The sequence below is a fragment of the Triturus cristatus genome, chromosome 6 (assembly GCF_964204655.1).
Source record: "Triturus cristatus chromosome 6, aTriCri1.1, whole genome shotgun sequence".
Classification (NCBI taxonomy): Eukaryota; Metazoa; Chordata; class Amphibia; order Caudata; family Salamandridae; genus Triturus; species Triturus cristatus.
The window spans coordinates 667549653-667566443 of record NC_140589.1 but is presented as its reverse complement, the minus strand read 5'-3'; the positions used below and the strand labels follow the sequence as shown (position 1 = coordinate 667566443).

Below are 16791 nucleotides of genomic sequence, written 5' to 3'. Positions count from 1 at the left end.
GGTCCAGACGGTGGAACCTCTCTTCCTCCCTTGGCGGATGCGGAGAGAAGGTAGGCAAAGTGATGGACTGTCCGATGTGGAAGGGCGTGACCACCTTTGGCAAAAAAGAAGGACGGGTCCTTAACACCACCTTGTCCGGATGAACAGAAAGGAAAGGAGGTTTGGAAGAAAGAGCCTGATGCTCACTCACTCTTCTGGGAGAGGTGATAGCGACCAGGAAAGCCGTCTTAAGAGTAAGAAGACGCAAAGGACAGGTATGAAGGGGCTCGAAAGGAGCGCACATCAGATAGGTTAAAAAGAGATTCAAGTCCCATTGAGGCATGATGAGCGGCACAGGAGGAAACGTGTGTGTAATGCCTTTAAGAAAACGGTTAACAACCGGGGACTTAAAAAGAGAAGGCTGATCTGGAAGCCTCAGAAAGGCGGAGATGGCCGAAATATAACCTTTGATAGTGCCCAGAGCAGAGCCCTGCTGGGCCAAAGAAAGAAGGAACAGAAGAACTTCAGAAAGAGGAGCAGAAAGGGTATCCACTGCCTTTGCTGTGCACCATGCCACAAACTTGTTCAACCTGCAAGCGTATACCGTTTTAGTGGAGGGACGCCCGGCTGCCAGAATGACATACCAGACTTCCGGAGGAAGATCAAAGGCTGTCAACTGTCGCCGCTCAATCTCCACGCATGGAGGTGGAGGCTAGACCGGTTCGGGTGGAGGACCGTCCACTGCTGCTGCGACAGAAGATCCTCCTGAAGAGGCAGACGGATCGGGGGAGCGATTGCAATGCTGAGCAGCTCGGGACACCAGTACCTTCGTGCCCAATCCGGAGCCACAAGGATGACTTGGGCCCGGTCGTGCCGGATCTTCTTCAGCACTCTGGGCAGAAGTGGTATAGGCGGAATGGCGTACAATAGACCGCAACTCCACTCGCAACAAAAAACGTCGCAGAGCGTGTGCCACCTTGGAAATTCCAACGCGCATAACTGATGACATTGCGTGTTCTCTTCGGTGGCAAATAGATCTAACCAAGGCTCTACCCACTGCAGAAAAAGACCGTGCACCACGTCAGAGTTCAGACGCTATTCCTGAGCCATCAAGCACCGGCGGCTGAGCTCGTCCGCCCTGGCGTTCAGAGAACCTGCCAGCTGTTGAACCACCAAGGTGATGCCTTGATGTTCCAGGCATGTCCAGAGGCGCAGAGCCTCCTGACATAGGGTACAGGCCCCACCCCGCCCTGGTAGTTGCAATACCACATGGCGGTGGTGTTGTCCATGAACACCTGCACCATACTTCCCCGGACAGAGGGAAGGAATGCCTTCAGTGCAAGTCAGATCGCCCTAAGCTCCAACAGATTGATATGGAGCCGGGACTCCGCCGGAGACCAGAGACCTCTGATCTCCGCCTCTCCCAAGTGGCCTCCCCATCCCAGGAGGGACGCATCCATCACGACTGTGTGCTCCGGTTGGGGAAGGGAGAGGGATCTGTCATTGACCCAATCGCGATTCGTGTGCGACCACTGCAACTGCTGTGCAGCGCCCTCCGAGATCTGGACATGATCGGACAGGTTGCCCTGATGTTGCGCCTCTCTACCAGTTCTACAGTACAGCAGGGCAGTCCTCCTTCCAGTCCAGTCGAGACCAGAGTTCGGAGTGCCAGGGGTACCCTATTTAGGCTCATTAAATGCCTTCAGGGCAAATGTATTTGGTAGCCAATGGGCTAGCAGGTTCTCACCCACCAGCTGACCACTTCCAGCGAAGTTTGGCATCTGGGCATCCCCGGATGCACCATTCTGCCCACTACCAATATGGCAGGATCCCTCTCCAGGCATATGGAGCTCCCTAGTCCCACCCACAGGTGTGGCTATCAAGGGGGCTACATGCCCCTGGAAAACCGGTTTGGCAACTGGTTTCCCCTCTCCTGTGCCAAATGTCAAATGGCTTCCTGCAGGGGTGAGGTGACACCTCCTTCCAAAGCAGGCCCCTATTGGATCCTTTCCTGTGAATCGTTCGCACGTCTCCCCAGAAAGGCAGAACCCTGTCTCAGTGTCAGGACCCCATGTGCAACCAGTATAGTCAAAGGGGACTAAAAGCAACAAAGTGGCAACTTTGCAAAAGCTGCACAATGCAACTTGTTATATTAATTTCGAACTGAGAGTCAAGTCGGGCTTAATGTCATGAGTTGTATGATACCTTGGATGACCCACTTTGGTCGCACCATTCCAGAGTTATCACAGCTGTGGGGTCAGCCTGTAACTCTGCACTAGCCAATGGGGCGTCCAAGCTTATCCATAGTAAAAACCACAATTCCACAATTTTACTATTAGAACATGTAAAATTACTTGTCTGCCTGTGCAATATGTTGCACCCTGAAGTAGGAGTCGATAGGCATGCCACAGAGGTGACATACACATATACCAGGTGGGTGGAAGTCTGGATCTGCCACTGCTTTAAATGGCAAAGTCTGGCAAGCTGTTAAATCTACTCTCCAACATGCAAACAGCAGTCTTGGGGTCTCATTTTACTTGTGTCCCACCCAGAATGGCACAGTGATTGCTGCAATCCCTCGGAGGGACCCTCTAACTTACTTGCCCAGGGCACTATTTAATAGGGACTCAGGGGTGGGGGGCGACTTTCATATAATGTTCATGATAACTTTGTACAAGTCATGGAGAGCTGGGAAATATACTAGGGCACCCTACAGGAAGAAGAAGGGAGGGGGCAATCATGTGACTGTGACTAGTAACAATAAAAATGTTGATTGTAGCCCCATTGGCAAGGACTTTAGCCCCATGTAGGACCCTAGTAAATGGTACCCCTGGTACACAGGGCGTGAGTACTAAAGAGGGTCCCTAAGAGCTGCAGCATTTATTATGCCTCCCAAAGGGGCTCATACACAAACTGCACGCAGACAGCCATTACAGGATGTGCCAAATGGTGCAAGCCACTCTGCAATCATGACATTTCCAACTCCCTGTGGGAAATGCCAAAGTACACTACATGTACTATATGTAAGTCTCCTCTACAGCAGGCCCTAAGGCACAGTTCATTATAGTACATGTGAGTGCATGAGCAAATGTGCCTAGTTTCATTGCTAGGCATTGCAAGCGATCAGAAGCCATTTCAAAGGTATGTACTAGGCACTGGTCATTACAAGTTACCCAGCTACATAATGGCTTCACTGAAAATAATGGTGTTTGGTGTCAAACATCTCATCTTAATAAATCTTTACTGATGCCAGTACCAGATGTATTAAGAAGTGCACCTGAGGGCAACTTAGAAGTGCACCCGGTAGCCACAGTTGTCTCCAGGTGTGTTGACTGACTGGTATTTCCAGCCTGCCACCACCCTGCAAGGGAGAGCCCATTTTCTTAGAGGCCAGGAACAATGCCTGCTCGGCAGAAGGTGTGCTCACCACCTCCGTTAGCATGGAAAGCAATTTAGCAAATCAAGGTCAGAGGTTCCAAAGCCTTTCCTACCTTTGACATGCAAACCTGGCTTAACCTCCAGACCTGGGGCCCATTTGGCAACAGAGCCGATGGGAAATTGGATATTCAGGCGGCGTGTTTCCCTCACAGGTTAGTCACAACCCTAAGGATGGCTACCTCAAAAGAGCAGCTAAAGAACTGTTTCACCATCTAGATTTGTGGTGAAATAGGGACTTCTGGGTCAGGATAATGCCCACTCCCCAACAGGAAATGAGAATATTGGGGGCGTAGTCGTCACAGTGGCTGGTAGCCCATTGGCTATTACCATATACTCCCCTAAACGCCCCTAAGTTGAGTATTTAGGAGTCCCCAGACACCAGGTCCTCAGATTCAACTTCCTCGGAACTTAAGGACAAAGAAGACATGACTGTCAGACCCGCTGAACTGGCACCGAAACAAGCGCCAAACCCGGCCTTGCTGCATACTTCTTAACAATTGCAAAGACTCGACCTACAGCTGTGCATACTCCCCAACACTTGGAGGACTGTTTGGTCCTTCGACAACCAGCTATCATCTCCCTTGGGGAGGAGGAGAACACCCTCCCTATCTTCAGGCACCGATCGCATCTGGCCGGTGCACCGTATTGTTGGCCATTGGGCCCACTGAGGTAGAAACACTTCAGGAGGAGGTTTCTGTGGCTCAAGGAGGTCAGTCCAGTCTCTATGCAGAGTTTCAAGACGCTAGACCCTCCAGGAGTGCCCCCCCCCCCCCCAATACCCTGAGTATCGCGGCCTTTGCATCCGGACACCGCCTTGGAAGCCTTTCTGCCTGTCGAGGGACTTCAGGAGCAATGAGACCAACGACCAAAGTGGCCCTGCTGTCTCGTTTTCACTCCTCTGTAAGTATACTGACAACTGTGGAAATCTCAAACGCTAGTGGCTAGTTACAAAAGCACCTAAGCTTCTGACCCTCCCTACCGAGGTTAACGACTTCTGACTGCATACCCTTGGCCTAGGGGTACCCATGAAATGACCCCCCTTTGGGTTCAGCCGGACTTGTACCCAAGCCCCCCACTGCAGCCTCTTTGTTTTAGGTCCCCTTGACTTTGACACTATAGCGCTCAAGGCTACCATCACGACCAGCACCTCTGCACCCGGACAAACCAGGGCAGGTAAATTGAAACTGCTGGTGGTACTCTGGACCATGGCCCCCTAACACCTTAAGTCCCAAAGGGCACCTCTGAACTCAGACTGCAAATACGGTTTTGCTAAACTAGTTTTATCACCCATAGGCTAACATTGTAGCGTTCGAGGCTCATGCCTCAACACCGTTATTCGAGCTATTTTAATTTTTACTTCAAAAAAACATATCTCCAAAAGTACTTAAGTTCTTCTAAAGATCTTGGTGTCTAAATTCATGTAAAATCTAGTTTATTTTTCTAAATTAGTTTCGGATTTCTTATTATGTGAAAAATGTATTGCATGTCTGTGTACAACGCCGCGCTTTACAAATACCCCCACAAATACAAATACAAATACAAATACAACAAATGCATAATACTCCCATCTGATTAGCCTAAGCTGCTCGACCACACTACCACAAACAGTACTAGGGATTATTAAAGTAAGCCCTGCAAACCAAATAAGGATCGTCTGGACTTTATGCACAGTGTGCCCTTACGTTGGCATCACTACATAAAAAGCCAGCTTCCTACATAAACCTATATGTCTCCAAAAGCAATGAACAAATCAAAATAGGTAGCTGTGTGGTGTCAGAGATGTCCTTAAAAAAAAATAATTTGGAAAGCACACTTTCACATACAGGAAAAAGAGTGGGCAGTTTTAGTAGTCTAATTTATAGGAGGGTGTGCAAACTGAGTAAGTAAAAACAAATTGAGTTACAGGGCTTCCATTGCATGACTATTTCCAAAGCAGAACAAAGGCAGCACAAAAACAATGCTGACGATGTGCTACACCATGAAGCCAACAAATGCCCTTTAACAACAATTACATTCATATTTAGTACTTGCATAGGAACAGGGTCAGCACGAAGTACTTTTTCCAGTACATGACATCACCAAACTGCTCCTTATAAACAGAAGCAATACAGTATTCAAAATTACACAAATATTTAAGTAAATCCTAACTTTTTCTTAATAGATTGGTCGCAAAAGCGTTTTAGAAGCATCCACAGGTACAAAAACACCTTTGTGACTATGTTTGCACCCCACATACTCTATACAACTACTAACATTGACAAAAGATGAAACAAACAAAAAGAGAGAAGTACCTGAAACTTGAATGAGGTGTTATAGTGATGGTGGAGCCATCAATAACCCCTCTCTCACTTATCGTCAGAACACCTCCAGGCTCCAGTAAAGCATTTAAGCGGTCCAAGACGGATGCACTGCAGAAAATAAAGGCATGTATGTTCATAATTCAGCTATAAATTATTCAGACAATAATAAAGTGGAAACAATCAAAATAAAAAGGGGAAACATGGGAAATCTAGATCACATTACAACACTTCTCCAGTTCTGTAATTGCCATTTACATTCTTCTAACACAAAGAATCAAAATTGTTAGTTTTGTTCAGTAAAGACTGAAAAATACCGATAAGTAAACAGGGTCAAAACACTTCCCTTGAGCTTCTACTTAATGGACAAATTACTTACCTTTGGTAATAACTTACCCAGTAGAAACTATCTAGCTGCAGATTCCTTACCTTAGAATTTTCCACAGACGTCAGACTGGATCTGAAATGTTTTCATGAGCAGTAAACCTGTGTGCCAGTAGCTGGCGTTAAGCTCCGCGTGACATCGTTCGCGAGCAGTTCCTATATAGCAGACGCTGCAGCACACTAACAGCAGTTTCTTCTTGCGACTTTCCACAACAGGAGTGCAGACCTACAAAGAACACGGACCAAAGGAAAACCCTGTCCCTAGAAATCAGTCGCAGAGCGGGAAGGATGGGTGGGTCAGTAAGGAATCTGCTTCTCCCAAAGTCTCTACCAGATAAGGCGCTACCGAAGGTAAGTAACTTGTTCATCTGATAAAGACGCCTAGCCACAGATTTGTTACCTTAGAATAGATACCGAAGCAATAACTCCTAGGAAGTGGGTCGCCGAAACAATTTCACACCAAAAAGCCAAGCAGGACCGAACAGGCAAAGATCCCATCCAGACTTGCCTGACTATCCAGGCAGTAGTTTTTGTGAACGTGTGCATAGAGACCCACATTGCCTGGCAGATGTCCAGGACCGGGACTCTGTTTGCTAACACATTGTTCACAGACTTAGATGGAATGACATGCAAACCCTCAGGGGGTTGCTTCTTGGCCAACGCGTAGCAGATTTTAATGCAGAGCATGATCCATCGGGATATGGTCAGTTTACGCAGAGTTTTTCCCTACTTTGCTCCTACAAACCCCACAAAAAGTTGGTCATCCACCCAGAACTCTTTTGTGCAGTCAAGGTAGAATAACAATGTTCTTTTTGTGTCTGGTCGGTAGAGTCACTCCACTTCCTTAGAAGGATATAGCGAAGAATAACAAGTAGGTAGGGTAATGGACTGGCCTACATGAAAGCGAGTGACAACTTTCAGCAGGAAAGTGGCTCTAGTGCAAAGAACCAGCTTGTTTGAGAAGATGTTCACGTATGGAGGCTCAGATGACAAAGCCTGAAGCTCACTGACCCTCCAGACTGATGTTATCACCACTAGGAAGGCCATCTTGATGGTAAGGAGCTTTCGAGGACAGTTGTGCAGTGACTCAAAGGAATCGCACAATAGAAAGCAGAGTACTAGATTAAGTTCCCACTGAGGCATGATGAATGGGAAGATGAAAACGTGTTGAAGACCTTTCAAAAACCAATGTACAACAGGGGATTGGAATAGGAGAGGCTGAAAAGCGAAGACGGCAGAAAGAAAGCCCTTTAAGGTGCCAAAACCAGAGCCCTGCTAGGCAAGAGAAATAATAAAGAAAAGGACTTGAAGGAGGGGCAGAAAGAGGGTCAACCGGTCTCTGCACACCATGTCACAAACTTCTAAAAACGGCAGGCGTATATTATCTTGGTAGAGGGATGCCTCGATGCCAAACTAACATTGCAGACTTCGAGCAGAAGGTCGAAAGCTAGCAACTGTCACCACTCAATCTCCACTCATGAAGGCAGAGAGTTGCCAGCTTTGGGTGGAGAACTCTCCCCTGCTGCTGCAACAGAAGATCCTCCCTAAGGGACAGCCTGATTGGAGGACTGATGGCCAAGCGCAACAGCATGAGATACCGAACTCACAGAGCCCAGTCCGGAAACACAAGAATGACTTGGGGCCAGTTACTCCTGATGTTCTTGAGAACTCTGGGCAAGAGTGGTATGGACAGAAAGGCGTACTGGAGGCCTGAGCTCCACTCTAGATGAAAAGTGTCTCCAAGCGAGTGTCGCCTGGGAAAAACCAGCTCGCAAAACTGTAGACATGCGTGTTCTCAGTGGTGGCCAAAAGATCTAACCAAGGCTCTCCCCACCCTTGAAAAAGGCCATGCACAACGTCCGGATGGAGACACCATTTGTGATCCGCTAGGCATTTTCTGCTGAAATCGTCTGCCCTTGAGTTCAGAGAGCCTGCCAGGTGTTGAACCACCAGGGATATGCCCTTCTGATCCTACCATGTTCAGAGCACAGGGCATGTTGAAAAAGGGACCACGACCCCACCCAGTTTGCTGCAGTACCACATAGTGGTGATGTTGTCCGTGAACACCTGCACTAGCCTTCCCTTGTTGGAGGGTAGAAAGGCTTTGAATGCCAGTCAGATTGCCCGGAGTTCCAGCAGAATTATGTGGAATCTGGATTCCGCCGGAGAACAGACACCTCTGATCTCCACCTCTCCTAGATGGCTGCCTCATCCCAGGAGAGATGCACCTGTCACTACTGTCAGAACTGGCAGGGGATGGGAGAGGGATCTGCCACTGACCCAATCACAGTTTGCTAGTCACCACTGCAGATCTTTTGCAGTTCCCTCAGAGATCTGGACCATGTTGGAGAGATTCCCCTGATGTTGCGCCCACTTGAACTTCAGGTCCCACTGTAGAGCCTGCATATGCCAGTGGGCATGTGGCAGAAGTGGGAGGCCACTTTTGATGCCACCTCTACAGCACTAGCGCCACTGGTACGGATTCTGGCCTTGATCTTGAACCTGGAATAATCAGAGGACACCAGGGCAAAAGAGTTGAGGCAAGGCCTGGAGCCAGGGTGGGCAGACTTTGCCAGCGCATAGTCAGCACCTGAGCTGGACCTGCTGGCAGAAGTTCTATTAGATGCCACAAAGGATCTGTGAGGCCATCAATCTTGTCAAAGGGATCTTAAAAAGTTGCAGCATCACTTATTTGAGAGCCACAATATGCTGCAGGTTAGACTATAGCGAGGGAACTAAGGGGCACATGCATCGACGAAAATACCGATTGCAAGCAGTATTTTTGCATTTGGGATGCATCAACCCAAATGCAAATTCACAATTTATGTAATCGCAAAATTTGCGATTACTTAAATTGCGAATGCATTTAGGGAATCGCAAACTGCGATTCCCTAAAATCAATGCATGATGCAATTCCAAATTGCGAATTCGCAATTGGGGATCACAAATTAGCATCAATTTGAACTTGATGGTAATTTGCAAAAACTAAAAATGCACTTGGAGCATGTATGTGCTCAACATGAGGTAACATCTCAATTTCAGGGGTGCAACAGGGTGTCCTTTTGACACCCTTGAAATTGCATGTACAATTTGTGAGTAGCTATTTGGGCATGCAATTCCCATTCATTCCTATGGGCCAGGGAAGCAATTCCATAATTGCGATTCGCAATTTGATTTTCGCAATTAAGGAAGATGTAGGAATCGCAATTTTTTTTGCAATTCCTACATGCATAGGGATTTGCGAGTACTAAACAGCGATTTCTTAAAATTCGCTGTTTAGGATTCGCAAATCCTGACTTTGATGCATGTGGCCCTTTGGGCACATCGGCTTCAGATATGGTACTGGTTCCAAGAAAGAGTTAGAAGTCAGAGTCAGGTTTTTATTTTGCTGAATGTCCTTGTAATTTGACCTCATCAACATAGACCTACATGAATAGGATGTGCATGAACGTAGAAGGCCTTGTGACATAGTTCGAGACAGCTTGGCTTCCCGCTCAATGATAGCCATTAGCATACACCAAGGAGCATGTTGAAGCGCTACGAGTAATATGAGGTGCAGAGGCAACACAGACAGCTGTTGTGCAGGTCCGTGAAATGACAGAAGTCCTATCGTTTTTGCAGGTAGAGGGGTGGAGCGGAAGGAGAAGGGTACATCGCTGCAACCTCCCAAATTTTTTGGGAGGAAACACTTTGTTCAAAGGAAGGAATTCTGTAGGAGCGGAGCTACAGATCCACGTCAAAAGCTGCCGAAAAAGAGGATCTGACGTCAGGGCACAGGCATAAGGTCTATATACAGTTCTGTGTTGTCATGACAGTAGACCAGCTGGACCAATGGTGCCATCTACTGATGTGCAGAAGATATTGCAATGTTTCCGGACTCACTCTGGCATCTGGAAGATTTACAAGGTGAAGAATATGTGGCTAGAACTATCCATCATTCAATTAGCCAAATTAACAATACAATACGTTTTTCTGAAAACACCACTGTAGTAGCCCTATTTCAAAACCCCAAAATAAAGGGCTAATGTAGCCTCTACTATGCTGGGCAAGCACTGTGCTAATTAGATAATTTACCTTTAAGGATCTCCAACTGGTGCCAAACATTCACATCACACAGTATAGAATCAGTGAGGCAATTTGTTTTGAAGGAAATAAAGTGGAAGAAATTTTACTTTTATCAACTTTTTTGCAAAAGCCAATGGACACCAGAATGCAGGAGGGTTTTTTTTTCTTTCAGAAATAACTAAGACAAAGAACTAAGATCATGGGAAAGAAACTTAATTCACTGTATGGCATTCTCTCGGATAACCTTAAAAAGTAAATTATGCTCAATCCCGTGGCAGGGTTAAAAGGATGATGTGAAACAGGTAAATACATTACTGAGAAGGAATATGCTACTTACCAGTATGCATCAGTTCTTGGCATGTAGAGCTGCAGAGCCACACACTTAGGATAGTAGATCGCCATCTGGTGTTGGGCTCGGATGTTTGCAGGTTGTTGTCTTCGGAAGTCGTCTTTGGTCACGAGATAGGTGACTCCTCCCTTGGACTACAGTGCACGTGGGCATCAACTCCATCCTCAGATTGTTTTTCGCCATGATGTGGATATGAGGGAGTTTGTGGAAAAGAGAGAGATGTCCATGTGTAATGTCTAAGTAAGACGCTGCTGGACCAGATACAGGTCCCGGGGAGGTGGGTGGGCGTGTGTGGCTCTGCAGCTCTGCATGCCAAGAACAGATGCATACTGGTAAGTAGCATATTCCGTTCGAGGCATATGAGCTGCAGATCACACACTTAGGATAGACTATATAGCAGTGTCTCCCCTAGCGGTGGTCACCTGTATCGGTTGCAGCAGTTTGAAATAAAGTTTTAAGGACAGCCTGACCCACAGAAGCTTGTTGCTTTGCTTACACGTCAACACAATAGTGTTTAGTCAAGGTGTGTGTTGTAGACCATGTGGCTGCCTAACGGAATGTTTCCTAAGAATGCCATGGAAGCCCCTATTTTGCATGTGGAATGCGCTCTAGGGGGAACTGTCAGTGTGCGTTTAGCCTTGTGGTAGCATATTTGGATACATTTAACTATCACCTGGCTATCCCAGATTTGGAAATGGGGTTTCCTTTATGTGGTGGAGAGAACGCCACCAACAATTGTTTTGTTTTGCGGAATGATTTGGTTCTGTCAATGTAGTAAAGCAGGGCTCTTTTAACGTCCAAGGTATGAAGAGCTCTTTCAGCTACCGAGTCCGGATTTGGTAAGAACACTGGTAGCTCTACTGATTGGTTAAGATGGAACGGAGATATGACTTTTGGAAGGATTTTGGGATTTGTTCTAAGAACCACTTTGTTGCGGTGTAATTGTAAGAATGGTTCTTGTATGGTTAAAGCCTGGATTTCACTTACCCTTCTGAGAGATGTGATAGCTATAAGGAAATCCACTTTCCATGTAGTTCGCATTTATGCAGAGGTTCAAATGGGGGTCCCATGAGCCTTGTAAGAACGATGTTTAGATTCCACACTGGAGAGGGTGGTAATCTGGGAGGAATAATCCTTTTAAGGCCTTCCATGAAGGCTTTGATTGCAGGTACTCTAAATAGTGACAAATGTTGTCGATTTTGTAAGTAGGCTGCTAATGCTGCTAGGTGGAGACGTATGGATGAGTATGCCAGGGTACATCTTTGCAAGTGCAGTAAGTAGCAAATTATGTTTTGGATGAATGCATCCAACAGGTTTATATGATTGTTAGTACAGTAAATGGCAAATCTTTTCCATTTTGCAGCATAGCAGGCTCCAGTGGTAGGTCGTCTGGCCTCCTTTATAATATTCATGCATTCTGGTGGCAGGTTTATGTAACCGAACTCTAGGACTTCAGGAGCCAGATCACTAGATTCAGTTGACCTAATCTGGGTGTCTGATTTCTCCATGGTTCTGGGTAAATAAGGACGGGGAGAGGTGCAGTTTTTGGTGTGGAACTAGCAAGAGTTCCAGTAGTGTTGGGAACCACGGCTGGCTTGCCCATGTAGGAGCCACTAGGATCAGTTTGAGAGACTGTTGCCTGAGCTTGCGTACCACTAATGGAATGAGTGGGAGAGGCGGAAAAGCGTACGCAAATCTGCCTGACCAGTTCATCCATATCGCATTGCCCTTCGACTCCGGGTGGGGAAATCTGGCGGCGAAGGTTGGGCATTTTGCGTTTTCTTGTGTGGCGAACAGATCTATGTCTGGTTGGCCCCATTGTTGGAAAAAGGGCAACAGGACTTGTGGGTGTAATTCCCATTCGTGGATCTGTTGATTTTGTCGACTCAACAGATCGGCAATTTGATTGTGAACCCCTGGAAGGTGTTCTGCAAGCAGGTATATGTTCTGGGGAATGGCCCATCTCCAAATCTTCTGTGCGAGCTGTGATAGCTGGAGAAAATGTGTGCCTCCCTGTTTTTGTATGTAATACATGGCTGTCATGTTGTCCGTCCGGATGAGGACAGTTTTATTCTGGAGATGTAATTGGAATGATTTTAGTGCTAGGAACACTGCTAGCAGTTCCAGGTAGTTGATATGGAGCACTTTCTGTTGAGTGGTCCATTTGCCCTGAGTGGTGTGTCCGAGGAGATGGGCTTCCCATCCTGTGAGAGATGCGTCGGTTGTCAGCACTATTTGTGGAAGAGGCTCTAGGACCGGCAGTCCTTTGGACAGGTTTATTACGTTCCACCATTTTAGAGAGCGCGGTGAGCGGCTATCCACCAACACCAGATCTGTAAGTTGTCCGTGAGCCTGGTTCCACTGACGTACTAGACATTCTTGCAAGGGACGCATTTGAAGTCTTGCATAAGGCACAATGAAGATGCATGACGCCATCATCCCTATGAGTTGCATGAACACTCTTGCTGGAATAGAGTGTTGGGCTTGAAATTTTGCGATTAGAGCTTGTATATTGACTATCCTGGCTGGGCTGGGATAAGCGAGGGCTTTGGAGGTGTTTATGGTGGCTCCCAGATACTGATGTACGTGAGAGGGTTTGAGATGATATTTGAAATAGTTTATTGTGAATCCCAAGTTGTGTAACAGTTGGATAGTTTGGTGAGTGTGTAGAACACATTTGTTGAATGACTTGGCTTTTATTAGCCAGTCGTCTAGATACGGGAAGACGTGAATTTGTTGTCTTCTGAGATGTGCTGCTACTACTGCTAGACATTTGGTGAATACTCTGGGCGCAGTTGTTACTCCAAATGGAAGGACTGTAAACTGATAGTGTTGTCCGTCCACCACAAACCTTAGGTACTTCCTGTGAGCAGGATGTATGGGAATGTGGAAATAGGCGTCCATGAGATCTAGTGTGGCAAGGAAATCGCCTTGTTGTAGTAGTGGGAGCACTTGTTGAAGAGTGATCATATGGAAATGATCTGAGTTTATGTAGATATTTAGGGGTCTGAGGTCGAGTATTGGTCTTAGAGTCCCGTCCTTTTTGGGGATTAGGAAGTATAGAGAGTATACCCCTGTATTCTGATGTTGTAAGGAAACTGGCTCTATTGCGTGTTTTTGAAGCAATGAGAGAACCTCTTTTTTGAGGAGCGTAAGATGTTCTGATGACATGGAACGCTGCTTGGGTGGTATGTGTGGGGGGGGGTAGTGGTGAGTTCCAGGCAGTAACCATACTGGATAATTTGTCTTACCAACTTGTCTGTTGTGATGGAGTTCCAGACAGGTAGGAACTGTTTGAGTCTTCCCCCGACTGGAGTGGAATAGTCTGGGGGGGAGAGGAGGAAAGTCACTGTTTTGTGGCAGGGGAGGTACGAGTCTTGGCATTGCCTCGGCCTCGTCCCTTGTTGTTGTTTGCTCTATATCCTCCTCTAAAATATCCTCTATTGGGGGACGTTTGTGCAGAGGGTCTGAACGTAGAGGAGGTGTCTGCTCCGATATTCTTGGAGGCTCCTCTGTAGAAGGAGAGTCGAAAGGAGCCACATGGTTGTGGAGACTGTAATGCTCCCATGGACTTAGCGGTCTCGGTGTCTTTTTTCATCTTTTCAAGTGCAGTGTCTACTGCTGGCCCAAATAGTTGTTCTTGGTTAAATGGTTGACTAAGTATGGTAGTTTGTACCTCTGGCTTAAAGCCTGAAATGCGTAGCCAGGCATGGCGTCTAAGGAGCACGCTTGTGTTTATTGCTCTAAAGGCGGTGTCTGCTGCGTCAAGCGCACATTTAATTGATGCATTCGAAATAAGTTTACCTTCCTGAATAAGGTCATTTGCCTGGGTCTTATATTGGTCTGGTAGATGTTGTAGCAGATTCTCCAGCGGGTTGTAGTGAGCCCTATCATAGCGTGCTAGTAGGGCCTGAGTGTTGGCAATACGCCAATGTTTAGCGGCTTGTGCTGCTACTCGTTTGCCAGAGGCTTCTAACAGTTTGGATTCTTTGTCGGGGGGTGGTGTATCTCCTGTGGTTTGTGAGTTGGCGCGTCTCCTTGCGTTAGAAACGACCAAAGAATCCAGAGGGAGCTGTCCTTTGATGCAACAAGGATCTTCTGGGGCAGGTCTATATTTTTTTTCGATTCTTGGGTTAAGCACCCTGGCACGGACGGGGTCTTTAAATACCTCTGTGGCATGTTTTATGACCCCTTTAATCATAGGTAAAATATGGACAGACTTTTGTGACTGTTCGAAAGTGTCTAGTAGGAAGTCTTCCTTGGGTGTGTCAGAGTGCATGGCGACGCCATGGTAAAGTGCTGCCCTATTTAATAATTGTCCAAACCCCAGGTGGTCATCTGGAGGTGATGGTTTGGAGGGATATGGTGTAGGGTCAGGCATATATGGTAGAGGGTATGCCCAATCATCCAGTGGTACGGCATCTGGATCTGTGAACGGATCATTAGGATCACCCCCTATCCCTAGGTCATCATCATCATCCTGTGGAGGTGGTATATGTGATGGAGAGGTAAGGGTAGTGTAGGCAGATGGGGTGGGGTAAAGGGTCGTATAGGAGAGGAAGGAATAATAGGTGATGTTGCAGAGTCTTTTTTGTTGATAAGAACTGGGGCAGGTGTGTCCAGTTTTCGTTTCTTACATGGCACCGCGGTGACATGTCCAGTTTTTGGATTAATATATATCTTTTTCTGCAATGGATCTGGATGGAAAAGTTCTTGTTCTTGGAGAACAGTCTTTGGCGCACATTTTTTCGGTTCCGATCGAGGTTTTGGTTGATCGGTGGAGTTTTTGGCTTTAGGAAGTGTGTTAGAGTCCTTAGCTGGTGGATTCGGTGCCGATGAAGGTTTCGGTGCCGATGAAGGTTTCGGTGCCGATGAAGGTTTCGGTGCCGATGAAGGTTTCGGTGCCAATGAAGGTTTCGGTGCCGATGAAGGTTTCGGTGCCGATGAAGGTTTCGGTGCCGATGAAGGTTTCGGTGCCGATGAAGGTTTCGGTGCCGATGAAGGTTTCGGTGCAGACGTTTAGTCTTTTGGCTTGGGAACTTTCGGTGCCGGTTTATCTATGGGCCTCGATGTTTTCGGCGCCGGAGCCGGTTTCGGTGCCGAGAGGTCATGTGTCTTCGGTGCCGAAGGTGCCGGTGGAACAATGACATGCAGCTTGCTCGGGCCCGAGCTACCGGAAGGCTTATGTTTCTTCGGAGCCGAGCCCGGAGGCGGGGCTTCTGAAGGATATTTTCGGTCTCGACTGAGGCCAGCAGGCGAAGTCTTGACCAATGCAGTAGTAGCTGCTGTCGCCCTGGTAGAATGGGCACGCAACCCCACCGGAGGTTCCTTTTTAGCCAGAGAATAACAGACTTTCATACATAAGACGACCCAGCGGGAGATAGTCCTCTTGTATACAGCCCGGAGTTTTCTTGGCGCCTAAGTAGCCAACAAAGAGCTGGTCATCCACCCGGAACGGTTGTGTGCGATTCAGGTAAAATGAGAGCGCACGTTTTGGGTCCAGACAGTGGAGCCTCTCTTCCTCTCTGGAAGGGTGCGGAGGCCGAAAGAAAGTGGGCAAGGTGATAGTTTGCCCAATGTGGAAAAGAGTAACAACCTCTGGCAAGAAGGACAAGTGCGGATGAACAGAGAGAAAAGGAGGTTTACCGGAAAGAGCCTGGAGTTCACTCACACACCTAGCGGAGGTGATGGCAACCAGGAATGCAGTCTTCAAAGTTAATAAACGAAGAGGACAGTTGTGAAGCAGCTCAAAAGGAGCGCACATCAGAAAGGAAGAACCAGATTAAAGTCCAACTGCGGCATCACAAACGGAATAGGAGGGAAAAGGTGAGTAATGCCTTTGAGAAATCTACTTACAACAGGGGACTTGAAAAGAGAGGGCTGATCAGGGAGCCTGAGAAAGGCCGAAATTGCAGAAAGGTAGCCCTTAATAGTGCCCAGAGCAGAGCCCTGCCGGGCTAAAGAAAGAAGGAACAAAAGGACTTCTGAAAGAGGGGCAGAAAGGGGATCCACAGCGTTTGCTGTGCACCATGCCACAAATTTGTTCTGCCTGCAGGCATATACCAATTTAGTGGAAGGACGCCTGGCTGCCAGAATGACAACACAGACTTCAGGAGGCAAATCAAATGGCATCAACTGCCGCCGCTCAATCTCCACGCATGGAGGTGGAGGCAGGACAGGTTCGGGTGGAGGACCGTCCCCTGCTGTTGCAACAGCAGATCCTCCAGAAGAGGCAGTCGGATCGGGGGATCCGCGCTCATACGGAGTAGCTCAGGATAC

At 47.4% G+C, this 16791-nt stretch overlaps 1 protein-coding gene across 1 annotated transcript in view; it reads right to left on the bottom strand.

Annotated features, from left to right (window-relative positions):
- MDN1 (midasin AAA ATPase 1) overlaps positions 1–16791 on the bottom strand; it is a 2002810-nt gene that overhangs the window by 1076263 nt on the left and 909756 nt on the right. Inside the window, exon 45 of the mRNA XM_085611158.1 lies at positions 5709–5825. Within this exon, the coding sequence (XP_085467284.1) occupies positions 5709–5825 (117 nt within the window). The remainder of the gene's footprint in view (positions 1–5708; positions 5826–16791) is intronic.